This window comes from Ammospiza nelsoni, chromosome 2 (assembly GCF_027579445.1).
Source record: "Ammospiza nelsoni isolate bAmmNel1 chromosome 2, bAmmNel1.pri, whole genome shotgun sequence".
Lineage (NCBI taxonomy): Eukaryota > Metazoa > Chordata > Aves > Passeriformes > Passerellidae > Ammospiza > Ammospiza nelsoni.
Window position 1 is genome coordinate 59,865,482 of NC_080634.1, and position 27,944 is coordinate 59,893,425.

The following is a 27,944-nucleotide window of genomic DNA, read 5'->3' on the forward strand; positions in this document are numbered from 1 at the left end:
GAGAGGTGGAATGTCATGCTGGTTTGTGTTCAAGATTAATGATAAAATCTTTGCTCCTTCAGGTGGCTTCCATATGAAAGAAATTATTCTTGTTTGCTCCAGGTGTAAATTGCTGCCCCCTTCTGTGCACAGGCTGTGTACAAGTTCTCATAGGCTTGTGTTTTGTTAAAGAGGCAGGGGGGAGAAAAGCTTTTGTTCTTGTTTCAAAGAGGTGATATTGGCAAGTCTAGAACTTCCAGAGACTATTTAGCATTTTGTAAGTAGCTTTGTGTGTGTATTGCTAATACTCTTTGGAAAAGTAGTTGAAGATTTCCTGCTAATCTTCCGTTATTCTTGGGAAGAACAGAAGCAGTTTTTTAAGGAGAAAGCACGTACTTGTAATTTAAGTATATCATTAATCATAATTATATTCTTCTGATGGACTGATACTTGCAGGATATGACAGCTAGAGATTTGCTCCAGCAAAGATACACTCTTCCGAACGGAGACACTGCTTGGAGACCGTCACCACTTGTCACTGCAGCTCTGGAAGGAAAGCTTGTTCTTCTTGATGGCATTCACCGAATTAACCCTGGCACTCTAGCTGTGCTCCAAAGGTCAGCAGGGGAGCTTGGACAGGTTGGGTGCACGTGGTGTTTGAACTGAGTGCATGCATACTGAGACCTGAAGCTGCTGCTGGTGAATATGGCTTTGGAACTTCAGGAATACTGTAAAGATCAAGCTGAGCATTACAGTTTCAATGCTTAAGAGCTGAAGCAATTCTTTAATTTTTTGTAAACCTAAAATAATGCAGGAAATTTCAGCCTGTTGGAAATATAGAATGTGAGTTTGAATTTTGGAATGAGCTAGATTTTATTCTAGAATTATGAAATCTGAAAATTAGTAATATTTGTTTAACAATTTTAAAATGCAAGATGTCAGAAAACATTTGAAACACTTTGAGTGCATTCTACTTCTAAGCAAGTAGGTTATAATATATGTTACACAGCATACTTTATATTGATTGCAAAGATCTCTTTCTAAACATTATTTCATAATTCAATAAAAAATAAATTAAACTTTGCAGAACACAGTAATAGCAAATACTATGTTAATAGTTATTTATACTGTTCAGTCAAAATTTTATGCCATTTCGTATGCATCCATCATATACTGCCTTTTGCAAATCAGAGGACATAGTGAGCTTTAAAAGCAGGTTACAGCAAAAGTATTTTCTTTTTTCTATTATTATATATATGTGCAGAAGGACAGAACAGAGATTTATGCTTGTCTGTGTTTTTGCCTTTTCATCTGTTTAGTGTTCCTTTCTGATTTTTAGTTTTGACAATCAGCTTCTGCATATCACAAAATAAAACCTGGACTTGTATGTATATTAATCATTAAAGCCAGCTGAAAGATAGCATTTCAAGAAATAAAAGTATATTTGTTACAAGCATAACATAAAAGCAGTTTCGTGCCATTTATGCACACTCCACTGTTAACACAGATGATTTTATTTTTCATGTTCTTACCATATGGATTTAAACTAAGTTGATTGACTTTGCACCAAAACTTATGTTGTTTTACCTCCATGCTTGGATGCATCTTGAGTTGGTATCATTTTTCTTTTTACTGAGGTGTATTTTAACTGAGATAGCTTTTAAAAATACCCTTAGCTGTTACCTGTATTATAAAAATTAATCAAAGTTAAGATAGAACTTATTCTTTATTTTCAGACTAATACATGACAGAGAACTGACTCTCTATGACGGCACCAGATTGTTAAGGGAAGATAGATACCAAAACATAAAAGAAGAATTACAGCTCTCTGATGAGAAACTACAGGAGAGGTAAAGTATCAGCTGCGACTATAGAATGCAAACAACATTTCAATTTTATAATTTTTTCTCTAATTAAAAAAAAACCAAAATGCTTTTCTGTTAAACTGATTCCTTCTAATTGCTAAGAGAAGCATCTTTTAAACATAAGGTTCCTCCTTAGCTCTATTTCTTTTTGTAGTATGGCAAAATTATGTCCTGTTTAGAGTGCTTGAACTAAAAGGAAAATATTCAATAATATTTAAGAGAAGGAGATAGAAATTGAAAAGAAATTTTAACTAGGTACAAAAATAGATATAAAGCTATATAGTACCTAATTTTGGAACATTTTATTAAAAGTCTTGGAAAATAAAGCTAAATTGAAGTTAAATACTACTTGTTACTTTCTTTTGCCTCATGAGCTAGAAAGCTGGTATTTAATTTACGATTAATATGGGGCAGGAAATCCTAAGGATGGGTTGGGACCCATAATGCTTATTCTTTTTGTTCCTTTACTTCCACTTGTCTGCTAGAAACATTCCACAGATAGAAATGTTATGCTGCAGGGTGTGCGTGTGTCCAAACTTTGAAGAGGCCTGATGGGTTTGTAGCAGGGGTGCACTCATGATATGCCACATATTTTCTCTCAGTTGTCTTGCTGAATCTGATTTTTTTCTTTGGCCTCCATAGTCTACCCTTTAGAAAAGCTGCTTTTCTTTTACTTCCTAGTTGTTTCCATATTTCTGGTTCCCTTTTCAATCAAAATACAGTGGGTTTAAAAAAAATAAGGCAAGAACTGCTCCTACAAAACCAACAAAACCCTCAAATTTCATTCTAAGCCTACTTGTTGCAAATTCTGTCCAGTCTGCAGAGGCCATACACCTAGCTAGATGGTAATTTCCTGGTAATTTATTTGTGTGAAGAACTATATATCAAGGAAATGTTCTATTTATCAGGATTTTAAGCAAAGACTTTGAAAAGAGCAGCAAAAAGCTCCAAAGGCCCACCTAGCATGGTATCCCTACTTTGCATCACACTTTTTACTATGAAATATATCTGTTGTACCAGTCTCCTCCCTGCTCTGTGTTCATAGTCTTGTCCAACGTGCTTTCAGGCAGAATGGCAGTGGCTGTGCTTTAGTTCATATCCAATATACTCCAAAAACCTGGACAGTTCATCACACATTCATCTTCAGAGCTGCCACTCCTAGTGGATTGAATCTCTCTCACAAGAATAGAGATGTACATCTGGATCCTGCACATCCTTTTTTGTTCTAACAATGGCTGTTTTGGCAGTGCTCTCCCTTTAATCTTCATTATCTGTTAGACCATGAGCACCTGTCCAAGCTGTCCTCTTTAATGATTGTTCTGTAGACCCTTCTCCTTTGTGTCACCTGTGTATCTACTTTCCTTCTTTTTAGCCTCATTGAGTAACCTTTTGGTTCAGCTGTTCAGTGGTAATTGTGCATTGCTTTGGCTACTTTGAAGATTTCAAAAGTTGCGGGGTTTTTTTGCTGTCCTTGAAAGGCTGTCTCTCTTTCCTTCACATCTCACTGTACTGCTTTTATCTAACCACCTCAATATTTTGTAATATAATGTTTCTGAGTTACTAAGCTCTTAATTATCTATTTGACTGACAGTGATCTCTAATCCATAAGCAAAGTGTGTCTGTTGTACTAGACAAGAATGCATTTCTGATTAGTCAGAAATGGGGTCTCAGAAACAAACAGATACCCCATTGTGTAGTCATTCTTATGTCTGGAAGCTCAGTGGGACCATGTAGCACCATCCTGGATGCAGATGAAAATTCTTGCTCCTGAATTATCTGAAGTCCATTTTGCTTAGAATCCTCCTAGGTGAAGTTTTCATTCTGCCTTTGTTTTCTGTAATGACTTATTTTAAAAAACAAAGTTAAAATAATGAAAACATATATCTACTTCTTTGGTTTTGGCTTTGTGCTTCTTTAGCATCACTGGATGACTCCTCTATATAGAGAGGGTGTTGTCTTCATCAGCCCTTGAGGAAATGAAGCTGTTCCAGGACCTCATCCTGGTTCTGGTGACTTCCATATTCTGAAAACATCACTCACTGCCTTTTAACTGACTCCAGGATGCAATGTCAACAATTGCTGTTTGATTCCAGGACTGTATTTGTCCTTGCTACTCATCCTTTTCAGCAGTAGTTGTCAGTTACTGCAAACTTCAGTACCTTCCAGTGTTGCAGAATCCAGCAGAATTAATCCATCAAATCATATCTGAGGTACTGACAGCTAATTTTATCACAGATTTTAATCCCAACAGTGCTCACCGTCCCTCCTTTGCCTGCAGTACATTGGCTTTGGAGAAGCTACTTAGAGTATGTTGTAATATGAATTTGTTAGCAGACTGGTTGGGCAAATTCTTACCCAAATCACATCTGGGAGATGCTCTCCATAGTGATGAGAGACATCTCTCTTGCTTCATGCCAGTGACTGTGACTAGTGGCCTTAGCTGGATTTCTGAGCTTTACTTATTTGCTGGATTTGCTGGATTTGACTAAAGTAATTTCAGTTTGCCAGGCTGTTTGCTGTTTGCCAGGCCTGTGGAATAGATGATGTCATTCTCAGTTTTGTTGGGACTGAATCTGTAATGTTTGAGTGACACATTGTCTACTTAATTTTCTAATAAGGGAATATTAATATGTTCCTGCAGTTTTAGTGCCTTTAATCTTTAGTGCTTCAATAGTCAAAATACTCTTATGTGTTGTAGAACAGAAAGAAGAGGACCAAGATGTTTTCTTGTGGTTTTTTTACTAAAGGGATGGTGTTTCAGATCATGCTGTGATCTTGAGAAATCACATGCCTCTGTGTGCAAATGCAAACAGTATTACAGTAGAGAATGTGAATGTGCTTAAACTCATGATGATGTTATTAGAGGTGATGGACAAAGAGGAAAGTATGGTTTGCTTTTCAGATTGTTGTCAGTTTTTGCAGATTAGAGCACTATTATTCATGTGTCATATATTTGACAACATTTTGAAGTTTTATTATTTTTTTAAGAGCTAAAAAAGTATATTTTGATTTTAAATTAGGTTAATTAGTGTCATTGAGTAATATGTTCACTATTATTTCATTACATTTCTACATCTGTAGAAAAATTTCCACTTTTCTAAGAAGGGCTTCAGGATGGTGGATAAAATAGCTCTTTCAGGAGTGACAAGCGCCAGCAGTGCATTGCCTTTGGGACATTCTGAGATACTCCTTGCCCTGCTGAAAGCCTGTAAGCTGCAAAATAACTTGTGGTGGCCACAGAGTCCTTTTTCCTATATTCTTTATTATGCCAGTTTGGCTGTGAAGTTAAGTTACCAAATGGTTGCAGAACTCATTCGCTCCTCTGAGGAAACTAAGAATTCATGTTCATGAGTTTAAAGAGAAGAAAAAAGTTGCCCTTGAGAAAGTGACAGATGGTTCTTAAAGATATTTTACATAGAAGGAAATAATAGCTGCTGATAACTTATTCATTTAATGATTGCATGATTCATTTCCCCCAACAAGTTCAGAAAGTAAGTGTGTCCAAGGAGTGCATATCCAAGACTTCTGCATAGAATTTCTTCTGTAATCATCCATTACTTCACCCAGACAGATGCTGTAAAGGTAGCACACAGCCTTTACAGATCCAGCAGTGAAGTGTTTGTTGGTCTCAGGATGCAGTATATCAGTATATAACCTGTTTGTGTGGGTATACCCCTTCAGCACACACAGATGCTGAGTTCTTGGTGTGGTGAACAGAAAGGCAGCTATTATAGGGAAATCTAGGAGTAGATGCATAATAGGATAGTTGAAAAACTAAAATAAGTCTCTCATAATGCATAGGTGGTTTTAATGCCTTGCAGAGAGTGGAGTCTTTTCTATGTGGTTAGGTTGAAAAGGAATGCACAGTAGATGAGACAGATGTGTGTAATTGTGGCACGGAGTAAATTTAACAAGTAATAGAGTTTTTAATTGCTTACATTTTTTAGCTTTGACTTCATTTGTTGTTTAGGGGTTTGGCTTTTTTCCAGTTAAGTGAATTTTAAGATAAAGGCATCTGTTAATGTTAGACTGTGGTGAAATTTAAAAGAAACAGCAAAATATAACAATAGGTCATTTTGGTTCTAGGGTTGGAATAATTCCCAACTTACAAAATTTGATAGAAAATGAGATTTATTAAATCATATTACAGAAAGAGATAATAAAAAATAGTTTAATCTTACAAAAAGTGGTATTAGAAATGCTGTTCTGCATTTTATTTTATTCTATTTTTTATGAGAAGCTTCAGTTGCTCAGAACCATGATCAATAACAAGAAAATCTTTCCCTAAAATCACCCTGATCTATGTGTGTGATTTTCTTTATAAGAAAAATGGTGCTAATCCTTGGCTGAAAAATTAAACAGTGATGTCAAAAGGACACTCATTTTATTAGGAAAATGCCTTGCTGCCTGTATTGTCAGTAAATGTTTAATAGAGAAGGATAGATTCTTTGCATGAATAAGTTAACATCAAATCTTCCCACCATGTTTGAGGCTCATTAATTTAAAAGATGCCAAGTTTTTAACAAGTTACATTTACTTTGTTTTCATCTGTAAAACCCACAAGATTTCTTGTCACATCAAAGATTTCTTTTTTATGACCTACAGCTCCATGTAGGAGCTCTCCATATTGTGCTGTTTTTGAGACTTGATCTGTAATGTGATGGAACAACTTTGAAGCTCTTCAGTTGTGCTGATGGAAGATGGGAACTTAGCACTGCAGAACTGAGTCATTCATGGTGTTTGTTTAATAATACACTTAGCCTGATATTTTCAGCATTGCAAACATCACTCAAACAATGGGCTTTTGAAATAGCCAAATTTTTTTTTTTTCATGTTTACAACCTGGAAACCTACAGCAGTGATGTTGTCCAAATCTAGAGAGTACATTAGTAAATTGAACTGATATCACCAAATTAGCTCTCCCTGACTTTGCATCTCCTCTCCTCCCACTTCTTTCCTGTCCTCGCTGGCTGTCCCCACCAAGTGCTTTGGGGGCAGTGAATAGGAAGTGATACAAAAGAAATACGAGTCCTACACCTTAAAAGTTGACTCCTTGTGTTCTCTTATGGTGTTGTAGAAGGGCCAGAATTTGATGGATATCTGGAGGAGGGTTGCTTTTTTTCCTAGTAATGTTAGGGAAAGGGAGTCTGAAAGTATATGTATTTATCCTATCTAGGAAATGTTTTCTTCTGTAATAAAGTTGGCTAATGTTCCCTGACCTTCTTTTATGCTTAGTGACAGTGCAATTCCCATTGGTTTCTCTTTCATGTGATGTTTTTAGACATCTATTTCTATTTTTATCAATCAGGGAGTAGCTTCTAGGCTTATGACTTTCAGCTGAGAAAAACTCATACCACTGCCTTTGTTTGCTTTGATACAAGAGACTGCTGTAATTGCCCTGTTGTATCACAGGTTTCTTGTTATGATGTACAGATGAGCCAACTATGCTGTAGGTTTGTCAGTTTATGTCTTCAGTAATTTGTATGGAAAATGACATAGTAGCAGCAATATAAACTGCCTAATCAAATTTCACTTGCTTTTTCCAAAACATCCTGTATTTTAATAAGAGTACTGTAAAATTAGTTGATGAAAACAGGCCCATCTTGGACAAAATTTGACTGGCTTTTGTATTCTGATGTGTTACTCCATTGTTTCTGCTGCTTCTGGAGATGATCTCTGTTGATCAAAGCATGGTGCTAATAACACCAAGGTCACAGGTCTGATCTCTCTATGGGTCATTCACTTAAGAGCTGGACTTGATGATCCTTCTGGGTAGCTTTCAGCTCAGAATATTCACTGATTCTGTGTGATGCTGTGAGCTTGCAGGTGTGCTGATTAATGAGTACCAATGAGTGTCCAGTCAGAGGAGGTGAAAGTATTACAGAGACAAGGGATACAGAAGATGTGAAGGTCGCAAGATATCAAAATCCAAGGCAGCAGTCTTTTAGTGCCTTAACATACACATCTAAAAGTTGTATATTTAAGTTTGTGTTGCAAGTTCCTATTATCTTCAGTGGAGTCAAGACTGTTAGTTACCAAATCCTCAAGTGAGAACTGGGAAACACTGGCTTAGGGTAGGAGGCCAGTCCCATAAAGAATTAAAAAACAATAATAATGAAAGTACCTTTTATAGCCAGGAACAGTGTGTGTTTTTTCACAGGAAGCTGTGGAGGCAGATAGGATGAAGAAGGGAAGTTCAGAACAGTGTTAGAAAAAAATTTTGGGCAAAGAGAAATTAAAGCAAATAAAGTTCTATCCTGTGATGCCTTTGAAGATATGGTTGGAGGTGCTGAAAAAATATGAGAAGGGCAGAGTACTGGTTGTGGCTAGACTTTTGTGCTTGATTGATTTAAGGAGCGAGTACAACAAGTCTGAAGTTCGTGTGAATCCTAATCTTCCACTAGAAAGACCTGTCTCCTCATGCTGACTCTAAAATGAGCCAGGGGTGAAGTGACTGGTTTGGTCTTTGAAGCATAACTTTCAGGAGTGATATGAAGTTAGACATATTAATCCAAGGACCACAAAGAGCATCTGTAAGGGAATGTTCCTAAAATGTTACTAAATTCAGCTCTTCACAGTATCTAGGCAAATCTCTACAGTGTCATCCTTTCTGTCAGTCTAATTCAGTAAAAGAAGTTACTCATTACTGCAGCTCTGGTAGGTCTTCTTTTGTGCCTGAGTTGCCTGTTCTAGGTAAAGCACTTGTAAAAGTCCGTTAAATGAGTGAGATGTGCCCATTTCAGACATACAGCACAGTTCTCTGTAGCTTAGTTGGTGGTATTTATCCATCTTAAGGTGTGCAGGTCCTGTTGCAAATGAAGAGACTTGGGTAGACTTATGAGCATTAAGAAAGTGTGTAAATTTTAAAAATTTCAAGTCACTTATGCAGCCTGTGTCTTTTTTTAGAAAATAAAGTTGCATTGCAAATGATCTGGATATACTATGATATATTTCAGCACAATAATTTATCTTCTTCTCATTTATTGTAAAAATTAAATCTGATATTCATTCCTTAAGCCTGGTAATGCATTTTTCAACTCTTTTTTTGCAGATCTATCTTTCCTATCCATCCTTCTTTCAGAATAGTGGTCTTAGCAGAGCCTCCTGTCATTGGAAGTACTACCCAGCAATGGCTGGGTCCAGAGTTTTTGACACTGTTTCTGTTTCATAATGTTCGATCTTTAAGCAAGAGTGAAGAAATTGAAGTTATTAAACAAATGGTAAGTACATTCAGTACCTTAGGCACTTACTGAACAGGATTATTTGCTACTTATAAAATATATTGCTATTTCAATGTAGCATAAAGGAGCTGATTTTTGAAGTTTATCAAAGCAACATACCTGCTTATCTTTTAATGATGTAATTCTTATTTTAATATCAAATGCTGCTGTAATAAAAAATACTCTTTGTCATAAAGCAACTGTGGCGACTCTGTGGTTATTGCATACATGAAACTTGGATATCTTGCAATAAGATTAATACTGTTTTTTCTTTCAACCAGATTCCAAATGTACCCAGTGCTGCTGTGGAAAAGTTGTTGTCAGTAACACACAAGCTTCGGGAGACAAATGATGCCACTGTGAGCCCTTCTTCTTCTTTTCTCTTTGCATTTACTGTCTCCTGCTGTGACTGTCTTTACAAAGGCTAGGTGAAACATGCTAAGCTATAGTGTTATTTCAAAGGCTGCCTGATTGGAAAACCAGCCCCAGAAAGCTATTACTAGCAATTACTGTGCTGCATACTATAAACTTATTTGATTTATGATGTATGTATTTGGAATCTCCCTAAGTTTTAGGAATTTGCACAAATCCCAGAGAATCAAAAACAGAACACAGTGAGTTTAGGTATGTGGCTTACAGTGAAACATGCTGAGGGGCTTTTTGAATGTATGGATATAATCACATGTTCAGGTATTTTTTTATTACTTTGCTTAAGTAATTGGAAAATTGATAGCTGAGGTTATTGGGGATTTTTTTGGCAATAGGAGCTATGTAGTCATTATAAAATGACAATGGACAGCAGCAGAGATTCAGAAAATAGAATGCTCCAGAACTCCTGGCTGCATTGCTGCTAGAGGCTATTCTATTAAAGAAGTAATGTCAGGAAAAATAAGTTCAGCTGACAAAGTGACCACAGAATTCTTTAAAAATACAGTTAAATTATGGTGAAAAGAAGAAGAAATTATTGCTATGGCAGCTAAAACACAGCATACCTTTGATGTAAGTAAAATGTAAAACATTTTGGTGGAATCCAGCAGTACCAGCTTAACTGGTACTTAAGAAATTTAATTTGTTGTCCTTAGTTTTCACTATTTTAACATTGATAATAGTTCTTATAGTTTTTCTATTTAAGAAGCTGAGAGAGGCTGTTATGTTCTTTTGAGCTTAAAAAAGTAAGAAAAAATTGACTTTTAGGTACACTGTAGGGGCAGTTGTTAAAATCATCAATTGAGCTTCCTCCATCTAATGTATAAATGTATCAGTCTTGACATACTTGGAGACATACCATGTCTGAATAGAGCACCACAAAAATCTTTTCCATATATGTGGATATCTGTAGAATTGTGAAATATCTAAATGAATTATGTGATGCTGAATGAGAAGTAAGTCACAGTATGGTTCGAGACAGGATTCTTGTAGATCAGTGGTGACATGAGGCATGTTAGAGACAGCACACCTGTGCAGAGAGGTGGAACGTGTGCCTAATGTACATTAGGCTATTTATAGAGTTGTCTAAGTAAATAAGTGTCTGCCAGAGATTATACTGAAGTATTAACCATTGTTTAAAATTGTTTTGTTAACAATAGAATACCTGTAAACTGTTCACTCTGTGGGTGTTGTCCACGTCATTGTAATTGTTTGCTTGATTTACAATAGAATCTGGAGGCCACAATCAAGATCCTGTTGAATTAGATGCCTCATAGAAATATATTAAAAAAATTGTCACTCACACAATTTTATGTTTGCAGTTGTTCAATATAAAAAAACCCAAACAAATCAGGTAATAGTGGAGGAAATTATGTTCACAATACTTTCGGCTACCATTTGGAAATACTCAGAAGACATGATAAAACTTTTCCTCAATGGTCCTATCCTCTATGGATAGTAAGGAGAGAACATAGACCCTTGCCCTTTCTTCAGGCATGACTGAGTAGGTCTTGAAGTAACTCATGAAATGTCATCGTTTACAGTGCTTGCTTGTAAACTATGGTTGTTCAGAAGATGCTTCACAATCTTCTGTCAGTGAAAGCAGGAGGAAGAGGAATAGTAATCTCTGCAGTTACCCCAATCTAAATAATTCTTTCTCATTGCTCAGAGATATGCTAAAAAGTATTATTCTTTCCTTTCTCATAATTTGAGAGAAGTTTTGTGTGATTTCACAGAGCTGACTTTTTTTTTTTGCAGTTAGAAATTTTATATAAAAACTTGTGTAAACCCAAACAAAACATTTTGAAATTACCTAATTAAAATATTTCACTTGACCCAGGCAAAACATGGCGTGACTTATCAGATCACACTCATTGTTGTGTGTTTCCTGCTAAAATAAGGAACCTATTTGTATTAGATACCTTCATCCGGTAGATATAATTATAGAATGATTTCTTTCTCAGTCTTTGGATCCTTCTTTAAATACATGGTTGCTTGTTTTGTGATTCTTTCTGTTTGGTTTTTTAAATTTTGCTGTGTTTGTTTGAGGTCTGCCTTCCCAAGCATTGAATAATTTCTGTAAATCTTTGCTGGTTCATGTCCAGTTTTTAGCATTTGTTTTAACATGTGGACAACAGCAAAGGACACAGTGTTCCAGTAATGGCCCGCCCAGAAGGCGTGTGCAGAGGTGATACAATCTCCGTGCTGCTGCCCAGTGTTGTCTTGTTTATATGTCTAAGAATCCTGCCAGACCTTTTTGCCAGAGCATTACATGTGGAGCTCATATTTAGTTTGTGAAGAGCAGATGACTTTGTAGCACATTGATCCTTTCACAGTAACTAACCTGCTTTTTTTTGCAGATATTAAAGCTAGGGTTTATATAGCACATAAAATTCAGTTCACAGCACATTTTTCTTCCTGTTGCTTATCAAGTGCTATTTTAAGACTAATCTTTTGGTGACATAATGATTTCCATGACAGTGACTTACTGCAAAAATACAAGCTTGCCTATTAAAGTGCACGATTTGCTGTAGAAGGCGCAAAGCATCTATGAATCGGGAGAAGAGTTGAAATTATTCCTTTTGGATTGCATTTTTCTCCTGACTTGTTTGCTCTAAATCCCTCACACAGATTGAATAATTAAACTACCCTGTATTCTTTGACAGGCACAGTCACTGGCCTCGTTTTTATCTACTCGACAACTGTTGCGAATTTGCCGTCGACTGTCGCAACATCCAGATGAAAGCCTTTATGATGCTGTTAATAAAGCCTGCCTTTCCAGGTAGAACTGCTGTATTTGGTGGAAGTTCCAAGAGCTTCTTGGTCAGTTGCTAGCAAGCAAGATAGCTTTTAATGTGTTTCAGTAATTAATGCAATTGCTGTCTTGCTCCTTGAAGTTAGTAATTTCTTTAGGAATATTTCTGTGGTATTCTCAAACCTGGAAGATAAGTACAAATGAGTTGGTACAATTTTCCCATCTTTATGAAGATATGTCACTACATTATATAAATTAGTTCACCATTATCAACATAGCTTCACTGTCTAAAAACACTCAAAGCAGAGCCATATTAATGTCTAGTTTGACTTAGATTTCATGGGCACTTGGTTTCAGTTCTAAAAGCTGTATCTAGAAGAGTTACAAGAGTTTTGTTTGCTTTGAGATTTTGTTTGTGGATTTTGGCCTGTTTGGGGATTTTGGGGGGTTTTTTCCTCTTCAAAAGAAAGCAAGTTGTTATTATGAAAAGGTTTGGAAAACTGAAAGGGTCTAGTTCTAAACACCTCAGAGCTTACTCTCTCTCTGAGATCCAAGTGAATTGAGTAATGAGAAAAGGTATTTCCAAAAGCAATTGTTTCTGTTGTGGCTCTTACTTGGAATAGAATGAGGACATGACATGCCTCCAGTTCTAAACCACCCTCCATTACAACCCTATTGCAATATTTGATAACACTGAAGCCTTTAAAAAAGAGTGCACCACCACAAGTGTAGTTCATTGCCTATGAAAGAAGCTCAGTTCCTCTCCTTGGGGATAGGTGAAATGTGGAAGCCTTTTTGTGAAATGAATAGACATTTAGGGTTTGGAGGTGCAAGTGAATCTTCATTTTAGATTACCAATTACATTAGATTTAGATTTTTAGATTACAGAAAATAATGAAAACTTTTAAAAGTAAAACCCTTAAAATACAGCCTCCCTATTATTCTCCTTCTTTTAGATTTTTACCAAACCTTGCCAGATCAGCTTTACACAAAAATCTGCAGGATTCTGGTATTGAAACAAGTCCAGATGACACAGAAAAACTAGAGGGAAAGGATTACACATGTAAGCTTTCTGCTATGTTTTTTTCCTGCTCTGCATGAATGTTACTCAAATTGCTGGATGTATAAAGGTGTACTAGTTATCCTCAAAATTAAATGTAATTTGCTTCATTTGTATCTCTGACTTTGTTCTATCAGAATGTGTTGCTGCTCTCAGTATATATCTGCTGAGTTCCCTGCTCATGGAATTTTGTTTTCCATCATGTTTAAGTGTTTCTCAGTCTATAAGATCCATGGTCTCAGGCTTTTAGTACTGCTTTTTCATTTTTCATCACTAATAGTCCTCTGTAGAGTTACAGCCTTAGTTTGATCTTAACATTTTTCTGTTCTGTTTTTTTACCATTGCTTCTTTCTCTCCCCTCTTAAAATCACCTTTTTTTTTTGAGATTCTTGTAGAGGTTTTGTGCCATCATTTGCTTTCATTCTTGCACACACTTCTTTGTTATTCTGTTTGTTCTCTTTAAATTGCTGTAGTAGTTGCATGTCACCTTTATTGAGCAGGTGTTAGTTTCTTTGGCTTATCCAACTTGTAATCATCTGTAGTCACCTTCAGGGCTATGCATATATTTCTGCTTCTGCCATTTTTCTCACTTCTGCTTTCTCATTCCTGTATGACCCCCTTCATGCTAGCTGTATATCTTTTCATATCCTCTGTCAGGCAGCGTACTGGGAGCAATTTGCCATTTTCCATTCATATGTTTTTCCTGTTCTCTGCCTCACCAGTGTTATCTCTGTTCTTGTTCTTCTGTATGTTTGTTCCCAGTTTTGTGATATATTAGATTGGTGTATTTTTAGTGTTAGATCTGTGCAGTGGTAAACACATCTTTGGTTTTAATTCATGTGGATTCTATTTTTATGAATTTATTTATGTCTGTGTATATAGAAGTACCTATTTTATATGATATAATAATATATAGATTTTGTATCTTTCATATATATAGATTTATATATATATCTTTTATATCTTATATATATTATATATGTCTTTTATAAGGTATATTAATGGATATATAGTTTCTATTATATGCAGTACAATATGTGTATGCAAGCATGTACAAATATCTATGCAGCCACGTGTATATACATATATATCTACAACCATCTATGTATTATATATCTCTTATTCACATTATATATAATCTGGATACATCCCTTGAATTTTCTGTGTTTCTCTGTTTCATGCCATAATGGCAAATAGCTAAAAAAATCTGTCTGGAAATAAGGGTATTTTCAGTTTTATACCATGCCAGATTAGGAAATTAGTAGCAAAACAAAAAAATATTTTTATTGCATTTTTTATTAATTACACTTATTTTTTATTTTCCTAAGTACTGAATTTATGGTTCTTTTGATCTATAAAAAGTTTTTTAAACTAATTTTACTCTCAGGGCTGTAGTTGAGGGGTAGTGCTGAAAGGGAGATTCAGCAGTGGCTCTGTACTGTTGTGGTGGGTGTGCTCCCCCTCTCAGCTGAGCCTCCACAGAGCTTTGTTACCTCATGTCCGTGCCTCACTCCACAGTGGGACAGGGGAAGGCAGAAGAACAGAAGTGTGAAACCTTGTGGATTGAGAAAATATAGCCTAGATGTTCCAGTAATACAAGGAGAGTGTCAAATTAGACCAAGGCAGTGCTCACAATTTCTGGTGTTTCTTATGGTCCTTTTCATGTAAGATCACCTTTTCATTATTTATTGTAATACACTTCTTTACAGTTTTAAAGAGAATTCAAATTCATGATAATGCAGCGTTTTGTAAGTTGATACTCTTCCAAGTGTTTTCTCTCTTTAGATAGAAATCATTTACTGCAAACCAGAGCCTTGTTACAATCTGTAAATCGTTACTTGCGAATGTTAGGTATTGATTGCATTGTCTGCTTAGAAGATGTTGTAAGAAATACATTTGCTTGTTTCCTGAAAAATGACTAGGTGAAATAAGCAACGGGATTCTGAAGATAGGCTCTGTGACCATGCCAATTTATAACTCAGCTGAGAAAATGAAAGTGCCAGATGTTTTGTTTTATGAAAATGCACAAGTAAGTACAAATCTCTGACTTCTGAGTTAGAAAAGTTTGTTAAATGTATACTAATGGGTATGCTCATATGTGTAGTAAATAATGCACTAACTAAATTTTAAGGATATATTTCTGAAGTAGTTTCTTTAGTCTTAAATTTTCTCATAGCATTTGGTGGTCATTTTAGACATATCTTCAGCCCCGTGTGAAGAGATTATAACAATTCTATTGAACATTTTATGTTTACTGCTGCTGGACTGATCCACCCTTAGGGCTGGATTGTAGATTGCATCCTGAGACTGTGTTTTACAGGCCTGTTGCATAAAGTTGTATCTCCCTGGGTTGACCTTGGCTGAACTCCAGGTGCCCACTAAGCCACTATCATTCCCCCTTCCCAGGTGGAGAGGGGAGAGAAAACAGGCTGGAAAAAAACTCATAGGTTGAGATAAGGCAATTTATTAAGCAAAAGCAAAACCAAAAATTTGTGTGTGCACAATCAAAAAGAAAAACCAACAATTTAAATCTCTACTTCCCACTAGCAAGTGATGTTCAGCCACTTTCCAGGAAGCTGTGGGCTTCAGCACATGTGGTGGTTGCTTGGGAAGGCAAACATTGTAAATAACAAATGCCCCCACTCCTACACCTTTTCTTAACTTTTGTAGTTGAGGTGATGTCATATAGTATGGAATATACTTGTGGTTATTTTGGGTCAGTTGGCCTAGGTGTGTCCTGTCCCAGGATTTTGCCTACCCCAGACTACTGATGGGGAGGAAATGCTGGGGAGACAGTGCTGATGCTGTGCCAGCCCTGCTCAGCAGGTGCTAAAGCACTGGTGAGGCGGCCCCAGCTCAGAACAGAGTGGGACAATCCCCTCCTTTGCCCACTGGAGATGCTGTGCCTGATGCCCCCAGGGCAGGGTTGGCCCTCCTGGCTGCCAAGGCACTGCTGGTTCATGTTCAACTTACCATGGACCAAGACCCCCAGGTCCCTTTCCATGGCACTGCTCTCCAGCATCTCTTTCCCCAGTCTGTCTGTACCTCCAGGGTTGCCCCATTCCAGATGCAGAATCCGGCACTTGCCCTTGTTGGACCTCATATGGGTGAGGATTGCCCAGCCTCTGATTTGTCAAGGCCTCTCTGCAGGGCCTCTCTGTCCTCAAGTAAGTCTACAGCTCTTCCCAGTTTTGTGTCATCTGAGAACTTGCTTAGTATCCCTTCCCATTCTTTAGAAGACAATTATGAAGATGATGAAGAACAGAAGGTTTAAATTGGAGCCCTGTGGAACCCCACTACTCACTGATGTCACCACATTCACTACAACTTTCATACCCAACCAGCTCCATCTCAGCTAGACCCAATACACTCCTTTACATTAGAATTAATATTGCATATTTGAAAAGGAAGGAGAATAGTACTTAGAAAATTAGTTATTAGCGTTATTAATTATTTCTTTTAAATAGTTTAGCTTATTAATTAGGCATTAGTGTCAATTAGGTCATAGTAGTAGTAAAGAGTGGTTAATGAATACAAGGAAAAGGAAGGGCCTTGTGACCAGGCTTTTTGGTTTCTCCAGCACCCCATTTTGTAGAGCAGCTTTCTTCTCTGCCTAGCGTAAAAGCCTCAAAACTGTCAGACAACGGTATCCTTAGGAAGAGATTTACTCTCTTGGTTACCTTTAAAATATTTTCCTACTGAAAGGCAATACTGATAGCATGATCTTGTGAAATACTTTGCTTTTAGGGGCCTAGTTTGGGTTTCCGTACTTTCTTTTCCTAGTCTTTTTTGTACCTCATTTATAATTTTGCCCCAGAAAGGCTAAGCTACATGGGTATCACCTATTGAAGGTGATGACATGCCATGCAAGGGGAACAGATGACAGACTTCATCTTCCCTACTAACATTTCATGTGAGATTTTGTTCTGTTACCATTTTGATAAAGCACATAATTTGTGTCTGTTGGAAAGGAAATCCTGAGTTCTCCTAGGACTTACCACCTGCTTTGCTTTTTCCACCTTCTTGCTTATAGCTTCAGAAAACTGTAGACAAAACTGTGTTCAGATTTTATTCAGGGAACCTCTGATAAAATTGCTGCAGAGAACCTCTGTTAAAATTGCTGCTGCTCTGTATCTTTCTTAGCATAGATATGCCTGCTAAATGCTAAAGGAAACAGCAACCAAATACCAGTCAGGATAGGTGTTCCAATTTCTAAATGAATTGTACTCTTATTTTCTGTATTGCTACTTTGCAGTTTGGTGATTCAAGTGCTACAATGATCATTTAACAAAACCTGCTGGAGAACAAATTTTATTTGAGTTTAGTGCAGTGCTTTCTTACCTAAAGCTACAGAAATAAACTGAAAACTGAGAAAAAGTATGTCCTCAGCCCTTTGTAGTGCTGCACAGTGTAATGAAACACATAGATTTTTGCCTTTGTATGTTTGGTCTTGAAACAATTCACATTACAGTGAAATTTAATATTGCCATAAAACATTGCTGTTGGTCCACAACAGGTGTCATAGGGATGGGAATAATTTTTTTAGGTAATATGCCAAATGCAATTTTCAGACAAGGCACTGGGGAACATGGATTGATAAAGGTGATGGATGTGTCTACTTACAACTCCTTTGCCTAAATAGGTAATATTAAATGTCTGCAGGTATCATAATACAATGCTAATTTAAGTCCTGGTACAAAAAAAGAACCAACAAAAGAAGAAGTATCAGTACATAGCATTTCTGGTGGGTAAGCTGCTTTGCAGGGGAACCATAATGTATGTATATTTGTTAATCTAGGATAAAAAAAAAGTAATCAAAAGGATGTATTTGTGCCTTAGAAATAAAATCTAAAATTGTAAGCAGTGTGTGTGGTAAACTGACTAACTAGAATTTCTCCTATATCTGGTCAAATTTATTTTTCTCAGTTATAAATTTCTAGTGCGTACACATGCAAAAAACCAGAATAATTTGCCTTGAAGTGCTCTCCTTAAATTGTGTGTTGAGCATTCAGTAGTCTTTTGAAATGCCTGGTTAGGATTTCACGGTATTAAGCTATGTTTACAAGAGTTTCTTTCCCCACCCCCAGCCTGTGTTCTAGAGAGATTTGGAAATTTAAAATATCCGTCACACAGAAACAAAGGGTTTTATGCTCAGAAATTATAAGTAAGCTGCTGATTTTTAATTTTTATATTAATCAAGTCCTAGAGATGAGATGATAATGTATTTATTTAAAGACAATCATTCATTTCTCTAAGTAGATTGACTGACCTACTTACTGATGACCTATTTTAACTAGATACAGTGGAGAAATATACATGACTTTATTGCGAGTAAAGTAGTCTGCATTGCCACATTATCCTGAAATCCTTTCTATCCTTTGAAACAAATCCTTTGTGAGAAGCGAGATAAGGTTAAAGGATGTACAGTGTGTACCTGTTATGATAGTGGATATATGCAAAAATATACCTCCAGCATTTTGGCTTCAATTAGGCACATATGAACTAATAATTAATAAAAATTTACTAGTTAGGCACATATTGTAAGATACATATAGACACTTTCAGACTTGAATATGCATATTCCTATCTTTATTTTCCTTGAAAATAAAGTTTTATTAGAACAGAAAAAGTATATTTGGTATTAAGTTAGACCTGATGTTTAATGTTCAATGATATATATGTGTGTATATGTCTGATTCTCTCTATTTGGTTTCTGGAATCTTCTACTAGGATATTGCTGGAAGGTTGGCACAAACTAAAGAAAGTTCTTACAGTCTGGGTGACAAGCATTCAGCTAGGCTAAAAGGAAATGTACAAGGAATGATTACAGAGAATTAAAAGTATTTAGGGAAATCAGGCTCCCACAATGAGTTTGAGCAGAGGATGTAAATGCTTCCTTGTTCTTATTACTGGATATATTGCCTCTGCTATTATTGGCTGAGAGGCTCTTGGTATGAAATAAGTAGCTATAAGTAAGTATAAAGTTCAAAATATCTAGCCCCAAATGCTTGTTGTACCACTGTCATTAGTGAATGCATAAATCTGAGAGCATAAAATCAAGTGAAAATTTTGGGTTCTTTTCTCTAGCATATGATGGTAATGGAAGATATGCTCAAGGACTTTCTGCTGGGAGAACATCTTCTTTTAGTTGGTAACCAGGTGAGTGAAATATTTCTTGCAATGTGTAGAACAAACACGTTATTCGATAATATAATTAAATCTTTGTTTTACTTCTTTGTAATTGCATTCATTTCTATTACTGAGCTATTTGGCCCATTTTCAATTCCTTATTGTACATTGTACAGGGGTTTTTATAGGCACACATTTGTGGAAAATGTAAATGCCGTAAATGTGTTGTATATGGCTGTCAGAGTAAAAACTGAAGGAATTAATCACAGAATATTCTGAGTTGAAAGGGACCCACAAGGATTATCAAAGTACAACTCCTTGTCCTGCAAAGGACTATCCTCAAGAATCGCATGCTGTGCCTGAGAGTGCTGACCAAGTGCTTCTTAAACTCTGTCAGGCCTGACCAGTCCCCTGGGGAGCCTGTTCCAGTGCCCAAACACCCTCTGGGTGAAAAACCTTTTACTGATATCCAATCTAAACCTCTCCTGACATAGTAATAGCAGTATGTAACATCATTAGCATTAAAATCTTCAGTTAATGGCTTTGGGTATTATTCTTGACCATGTATCAAACCACTCCTTTAAAATCTCCAGTGGTAGGTAAGAGGGGTACACTTCAGTATTACCCAAATCTTATTGACAGCTAAATACTCATTTTCTCTAAAAAGTAACAGATTTGTATAGTTCTTTGACTGGTATCTTTGGTTATCAATACCTCATTGTTGAGATTGGTTTTTGCCCCAAAAGTAATCTCCCTTTTGTTTAGCTGTCCTTAGCAAACAATAATTACAATAATTTTTTAGCAGATGTTTCTCTTTTTGTTTTGCAGTAGTCTGTAGAACATGTCTAACAAAAAGCACTAACAATCTAACCAACACAGCAATTAATATAAAATGCTAATTATTATTAATGTGCATATATTGAAGTATACTCTCATCTGTTCAGCATCCTTGTTATCAACTTGAATTTACAAAGATGGTTTATTTGAAACCTCTGTAGACTTTTGAAGGATAATGCCATCTTCTCCAAAAGGTTTAATCTCTTCATAAATAGAAATTTATCTATTTCATAAATGAAACAAGATCTATTTATTGTACTTCATAAACAGTGCTGTCTATGCCTGCTTCCAAGCTGGTATTGAAAATGTTATGTAGTACAGATTGCCTGCAGCAATTGCTGGCAAGGAATAGCAGGAGCAGGCTGAACCGTGAGAAAACAGAGGCAGGGACGGAGTCCTTAATGATAACTTTTGCAGTCCCTCAGTGCCAAAGCAAGAGTAGCAGGCCTGGGGACAGCAGCCATGGTCATCCAAGTGCTCAGTGGCTGCCAGACTGGTCCGTGGTGAATAAGGCAAGTCTGAGATCAAGCTGGGAAGTCAAATCAGCAGGTCCAGGCTGGGATCAGCAAGATACAGGGCCGAGCACAGCATCGCCTCAGTGCAGGCTGGGAAGGAACCAAGGAAAGGGCTTGAGTGTAAATGCAGCTCCCATGGCATGGGGGACAAAAGGAACCCCAGCAAAGCAGGAAAACCATGTCAGAGCTGACCTTCAATACAACAAGTAAAACCCTAGGTGTGGGGAAAGAGCTTGTTTATACCAATGGCAAATCAGAGCTCTGACACATGCCTCATTTAGCAGAAAAGTTTTGAAGACTATGCTAGTACAATTATTAGGATATAATGGATATTTCCAGCAGATGTATTCTCATTCTAATAATTTAATGCATGTCAGATTTTCTTCCATCTTTTGAGTCTCTACTTGAAGACAGCATTAAAAGATTTGACTGGATTGAAGTATTGGAACATATTGCTTTGATTCCAGACATCAGCTCAGCTGTACCATTAAGTTGGAAAATTAGTTGATTTGCTGCGCTTTCCCTTTGGCAAATCAGGAGTACAGTTGTTTTTTTTTAATTGCTAACATACTTTTGAGTACTTCCAGGTTTACTCTTTACAAATTTGTTCCAGAGTTTTTATGTGTGACTAAAAAAAGGCCAACAGGCCTTTTCCTTTCAAAATACTGTTTTTAAGTTTGAAGTGCTGTATTTGCCATTCTGCAGTCTTTTCAGTACCACAGCAATCATTCTTCATTTCTCAGGAATGATCACTAACCACTTAGAAATTCCTTGGCTAATTCCTTAAATATTTTACTGTAAATTTGTGGAGCTTGTGATGAATCATGTTCAAGTACTTTAAAAGCAACCACATTGCATCAATTGTGCTTTCATGCAGTATGTGTAGGTACCTCATTGAAGATATTAGTCTTTTCATAAATTTTTTGTAAAGAAAATTACTTTTAAAAAACATTATTTTTTTCTGTTCAGTTACTTTTATCAGTTCAGTCTGTATAAGAAGCTAGGGTTTTGTGATGCCTTGATATATACATCAGTGTGTACCTGTTTTTCCCCTTTGGAAAAAACAGATAAGTTTGAGGGGATACAAAGTACTGTTTTGAGTTCCTTTCTCTTAAGTGTCTTATTAGTGAACGAGTGAATCATGGAAATTCAGTGTAATAACTGAAAATTCAAATTCTCTGAACTGGAGTATTTCAAAACATAGGACTAACATCCTTTTGAAAGCTTGTGTCATTTCCTAGATATTTAATTGAGTTGGCATTTACCTTAGGACATAGTTTGGTCTTTCAAAATGATGACTAAGCATCTCCATTCAGCTGTGATTTAATGTGCAAGTTTGACCTGTAGTCTTTCTTTTAGAGTCTGGATTTGGTTTTGGTTGGTTGACTTAATGTGTTTTTCCACCTTTGCCTCTTCTATTTGCACAACACATGTACACACACACGATTCCTTTTAGCTTAAGACCTCTGTCTTTTCAAAGTCTGTAAATGTGGTTTCTTCTGTAACTTAAGAGCTGCCTGATGAGAACCCTTTTACCAAGACTGTTTTCAAGGTACAGACTCTGATGATTAGTATCAGTAAATTATAATTAAATTATCTTGGTGGATGTTGGGAACTGGCTTTCTTAATGAAATGGAGGAGAGTTTGAAGACAAATGTAAGATGCCAACAGATATTTTTAGAAGTACTCAGCTTCTGAAGTAAACTGCTTTACAACACTTCATTCATATTTGTTCCCTGGGGCTTATATGGCCTAGGATTTCACAGTGTAAATGTTTTACATGAAATACAAATATTTGTTTACAGTGGTTGATGATTTACTTTGGATGTTAACTGGAATGTGTTTCCATTTTGTATACAAACAAACAGGTTTCTTTGAGTTCATATGATATGATATGATAGATATGAATTTCCAGCTATGAAATAGCTTCCAAGTAAAGGACATGCCAGTGCCTTAACTATGGGTTCTGATATTGCTTCCTGAATGAGCCTGTAGTCTGAGTGTAAATGAATCCATCTATGACCATCTACAGTTTTTCAAAGCACCTGCAAAGCAGCTTCTTCTTTGGCTGAGGGTAAGAAGCTGCATATTACTCTCACACCAGCGGGCAAAGAACAGCAAGAGCCCCCAGTTATTTCAAATGTTGCAATGACTGTTTATGTACTCATTAAATACAGGTCTTGCAGTAGCTTTTGAGCTTCATGAGACAGACTGGGTAGGGATTCTCACTACCTTGGAAAATTTTTCGACTGTGTTTTTGAGATATTTTTTCTGATAGACAATGTGCAGTTCTTTGACCACTACTTGCTGTCTTTTACTGTCTCCTTGGATTTTCTTTGGCAAATGCAAGAGAAACTATGTTAATAAATAGAATTTGTTTATGTGGAAAACCTTTGGAAATAGCATTGGCTGAAATGATTTTATTTCGTCTCACAATTTTAAAGGTTAAATATAACATTTCCAAAATTGTTGCATTTGGAGGTTATGTAAAGAGATGTGTTGGGTGCTTTCACCTTTATTAGTCATAGGTGAGGTCTTGGCAGCCATCATCTGTCTTTGAAGATACCACACATAGTATTTATAGTTACATAGGATCTGTGGCTTTCTGGATAGAGAAGGCTCACAATCCTCTCACTTCTGAATTGTTTTATTGCCATGAAATTGTAAAACACCCAGCAGCATGTTAAGCAAAATTGAGGTTATTTTATTTGGCATCACTCTGTTGCCATGAGTTATTGAATGAGCTGTTGAGAAGTAGAATGAAGAATTCTATGAAGGTGCTAAATGTTGTAAATAATCTGAAAGAAACTAGCATCACTTGTTTAGTGTTGATGTGAACCCACAGTAAGCAGAAATACATGAATTATGAGTACTATGTCCAGCCTATGAAGGCTGTGAGTGTCCTGTGGGTGGACTGGAGCATCTCTCTTACGTGCAAAGGTTGAGGGAGCAGGGCCTCTTCAGCTTGGAGAAGGGCATCTTGTCAAATCTTTGGGGTCTTGTATACAAATACCTTAAGGGTGGGTGTCGAGACAACGGAACCCAATTCTTTTCAGTGGTGCTCAGCAATAGGACAAGGGCATCAGGCACAAACTGAAACACAGGAAGTTCCATCTGAATACAAGATAAAACTTCTTTACTGTGAAAGTGAAAGAGCATTGGAACACGCTGCCCAAAGAGGCCATGAAGTCTCCTTCCCTGGAGATTCTCAAAACCCTCCTGAATGCAATCCTCTACAACCTGCTGGTAGGTGAACCTGCTTTAGCAGGGTGGTTGGACTAGATGATCTCCAGAGTTCCCTTTCAACCCCAACTATTCTGTGATTAAAAGGATTTAGAAATGTAATGGCATTCTGGTACATTTGCTAATATATTTCCCTGACAATGTAATTTCATCCTTTCTGCTGCCTTTCTTTAACTACGAGATCAATTTACATGAATTCTTGGGCTCACACTAGGAATTTATTTTATTCTTGAAGAATTTAGTAGGACAAATGATTGAGTCTTTCTTAAAGATATTTAAAATGACATGCTTGATTAGATCTTTTCTTCTAATATAATATTTTCATTTCTAACTCATTGTGAAATTGAATTAAGTGCAAACTGAGAATGTAATGATATCAGTCATCAAAAAACTTGAAATAGCAAATGCTTGGCATTTCAACATTTATAGAAATAAGTCTTGTTTTCCTGCTTAAACTTGTTTAAAAATAGACAGTTTCTTCTGCAAGTCAAGAATGTACTATCCCAAACCAATTTTTTATTATTATTGTAAGCATGAAGAAACTGAGCTCCAAATAAGTTAAATTGGGCCAAATACAATGATATTTCTTGTCTAGGGAATTAGGTATGACAGTTGTGGAAAACTCGGAAAATATTCTCTTTCACTTGGTACAGTCAGTGTGTACACATCTGAGAATAGGCATGCTTCTGAAATGTGTCTCTGCTTACAGTATTGCTTTCTGCCTTTACACATTAAACTGGAGAACCAGAATTTAAAAATAAACAATGAATTGATTTTTCTTTTGGATACTTCTTCTCACAGATTCTTTCCATCATATGCTTCTCTCCATTGGACCACAGTTATCTTCCCTCACTGGAAATGCAATGATTGTATTTAGCCTGACAGGTCTCTGGTTCTCCTTAAAGTCAAAAAAAGGCATCAGCTCTTAAGCTTATCTAGAAATACAGTCAGAGATGCATCCAAAGTATTCCATTCATGATTCCTAACAGGGAATTAAGTTGACTCTTATGGTGAAATTTTCTTCTTTTGCTGCCACTATAATTTTGGTGTGCCCCAGATGATAAACTTGCAATAAAAAAAAAAATCAGATCCTGAATCACAGAACACTTACTTTTGTAACTGATGAATATTTAGATTGCATCTGGGGCAGGAGTTAAAATCACCACTGCTTTTGTATTTAAATTTGTTGTTTGTTGCTAACATTCAAGCAAGGTAGCCGTGATAGGGTCGATTGCAGTGGTCCTCTGGTAGCAATGTCTAGAGTCTGCTGGTGGCACACCTTCTGCAGATATTAAAATGCATTATTCACATTTGTTCCAAGCAGGGCTTCTCAACACCTGGAGTGTGTGAAATAATTCTGCATAGGTACTGCGAGTTGCTTTGGTGATAATAGAACATTTTTTTAGAAACAGAGACATCCTCTGGTCTCAAAATCGCAGCCTCAGCCGTAATTGCCTCAGCAATACATGCATTGCAAATGTCTTTGTTAACAGAAACACAAAAGCTGTAGCCATGAAAGGTGGTTTGGTGCCAGACCCAGGGTTAGAAACAGAGCATTATGAAAAGTGTTTTCATTTTCTTTATTTTCATTGTTCAGTGAAAAGTTTCTGTGATAATGATAATACAACACTTTCTGTGACGTTAGAAACTGAGAACCCTGACATGAGGGCTCTGCGTACTAAAATTGTTAACTCAAATTTGTCTTTCGTTCTCTAATAATGCAATTTTAAAATTAATTGTAAAGTGAAACTTCTTGAAGTGAAAAATTGATAAACTGCTTTTTTACCAGTTTCAAAATTTGTTTCATTCTTTTGTAATGAAAGAGGTGTTCTGATATGGAGATGATGTGATTGCAGTGTTTCAGCTAAAGGGCAGTACTGAACAGCACAACATAGCAACCTCTTCAGCTGGTTCAGTATGACCTGCAAATCATTTAAAAGAAAATAAAAATGAGGCATCCTGGTTTAGATTTTTTTTTTTCTGAAGAGGCAGATTGTTAATTTCAAAAACTTGAGTCCAATTCCTTTGGACTATAACTTTATTGTCTTTATTTGGGCTGTGCAAGGGACGAATGTCAGTTGTCAGTTCTGCATCCTGAATTGCAAAATGTCTCCTGGGACTTATAACAACAATATTGTTTATATTTGAAACTGCAGCTTCTGCTAGGAAATTAGGCCATTTCATCCTTGGTAGCAAGTATTTACAGTGTCGGTTAGAAGGATTTTTAACTAAGGGATTATTTTGCCTTCTAATTGCATAATTTCTTGTTTGTTATTCATTAGTGCAGATATTTACTTCCCATTTTTCTATTTCAGTTATCCCATATGTCTGATGGAGGAAAAATTGTCTAATATTTGCTTTCTGAAGTATTTTTATTCTCTTCAGCTGAAACACCAACACAGATGTTCTTCTCTCTCTAATTAGCATATGTTTATATTTCTGTTAAATTAAGTAACTGCAATAGTGTGTATATAAATAGCACACAGCAAGTGTTAATGGCAAACTGGCTTGTCCTCTGAATGTTACCTTAGCCTGCAATAATTGCAAAATTATATGAGATTATGTTCTGAATCCAGTCCAAGTTCAGCTCAATCTTTTAGTATGTTCATATGAAAGATAGTTCAGGTTATTCCTGTTTAAATTGTTTGTTGCTAGCAGTGTGGGAGTCCAGAAGATCAAGCTTGATCTTTGGCAGTAAGGGCAAAGGAGGTGACTGTTGCCATTTTTGTAATTTCTTGTTTCTTGGCTGCCTGTAACTAGAGTTGGTTTAGTTTTTATTTTTCCAAAATGTGTTAGCATTTTCCACATTTCTTGTTCGCCTGAAGAAGACTACTATACATGTACTCTTTATCCCATGGAGGTAAGGTGAATTTGTAACAAACCTGCTGTTTTTGGCTTTACACTAATGCATAGTACTTGAGGAACAAATTCATCCAAACTCTTGGTTTTTGGAGTTTCTTAATAGTGCTAAAGAGCCTTCCAAATATCTTTGGTCTCTTCCTTCCTTTCTGTGATATTGTAACTTCTCAGTGGAGTAGCTGAGACCTAGAGGAATGGTAACTTGTCATGAAGTAGGAATGTAGAGGGCTGGAATGAAAAAGCTTTGAGGAGAACTTTGCTGCAGCTACTGTTGCCAACCAAAGATTTTATGTGGTACACCACAGCCTCTGTGAAGGCACACAATGTACCCTCTGAAGCAGTTTAGTCTAGAAGTTAGGCAATGTTAACTTGTTTATAATAGCTAAAACCTGGTGAGAATGCCTTTTGGCTTTTAAATACTGCATGCACCTTTTAAAAATGTATGATGTTCTGAAATTGAAGTAAACCTAAATAAAAGGAAATATGTGGAGAGTGTGGGGAGATGCACAGATAAAAAGGAAGAAAGGGTGAGATGTGGTCACGGCACAGCTCCCATTGACTTCACTGGGTTACTTTGGTAACTAATTTTTTTTCTTTTTAATTACAGTAACCACTTTGTGTAATATTAAGTATGTTTTCCATTGATTCAGTATGTTGATATATTTCATCATCTTTGTACTTGCCACAACTGGCTGGAGTCCCACTCTGCACTGAAACAGGATATGCAATCTGCTTGCAATCAGTGCAGAAACTTTGTGCAGACATCTGCCCAGCCATCTTTAGCTCTCTTAGGAAAGGAAGCTGCTTTCAGCATGGGTGTTTTGTGCTTGGCATTAGAAATGCTCCTGTTTATTCACCCATTTATGATCTGACTGAAAGTAGCAGGAAACATATGTGAATAAAACTGTCTGTGTGTGCCACTAGGGGATTCTTAGCCTGTTTCTGGTTGCTTTGAATGTCACTGATAAAATTTCTGAACTTGAATATTTTCTCCCAAATGGGTATATCCTATAAGTTCCTGCAAGATCCTATGAGCAGAATTGCATCCCCTGTCAC

At 36.5% G+C, this 27,944-nt stretch overlaps 1 protein-coding gene across 3 annotated transcripts in view; it reads left to right on the forward strand.

Annotated features, from left to right (window-relative positions):
• VWA8 (von Willebrand factor A domain containing 8) overlaps nt 1-27,944 on the forward strand; it is a 184,056-nt gene that overhangs the window by 56,834 nt on the left and 99,278 nt on the right. For all 3 annotated transcript variants that reach the window (XM_059493551.1, XM_059493553.1, XM_059493552.1), the window contains exons 13-20: nt 436-596; nt 1,716-1,829; nt 8,896-9,064; nt 9,346-9,423; nt 12,157-12,272; nt 13,202-13,308; nt 15,228-15,334; nt 19,393-19,464. In XM_059493551.1, the coding sequence (XP_059349534.1) occupies nt 436-596; nt 1,716-1,829; nt 8,896-9,064; nt 9,346-9,423; nt 12,157-12,272; nt 13,202-13,308; nt 15,228-15,334; nt 19,393-19,464 (924 nt within the window). The remainder of the gene's footprint in view (nt 1-435; nt 597-1,715; nt 1,830-8,895; nt 9,065-9,345; nt 9,424-12,156; nt 12,273-13,201; nt 13,309-15,227; nt 15,335-19,392; nt 19,465-27,944) is intronic.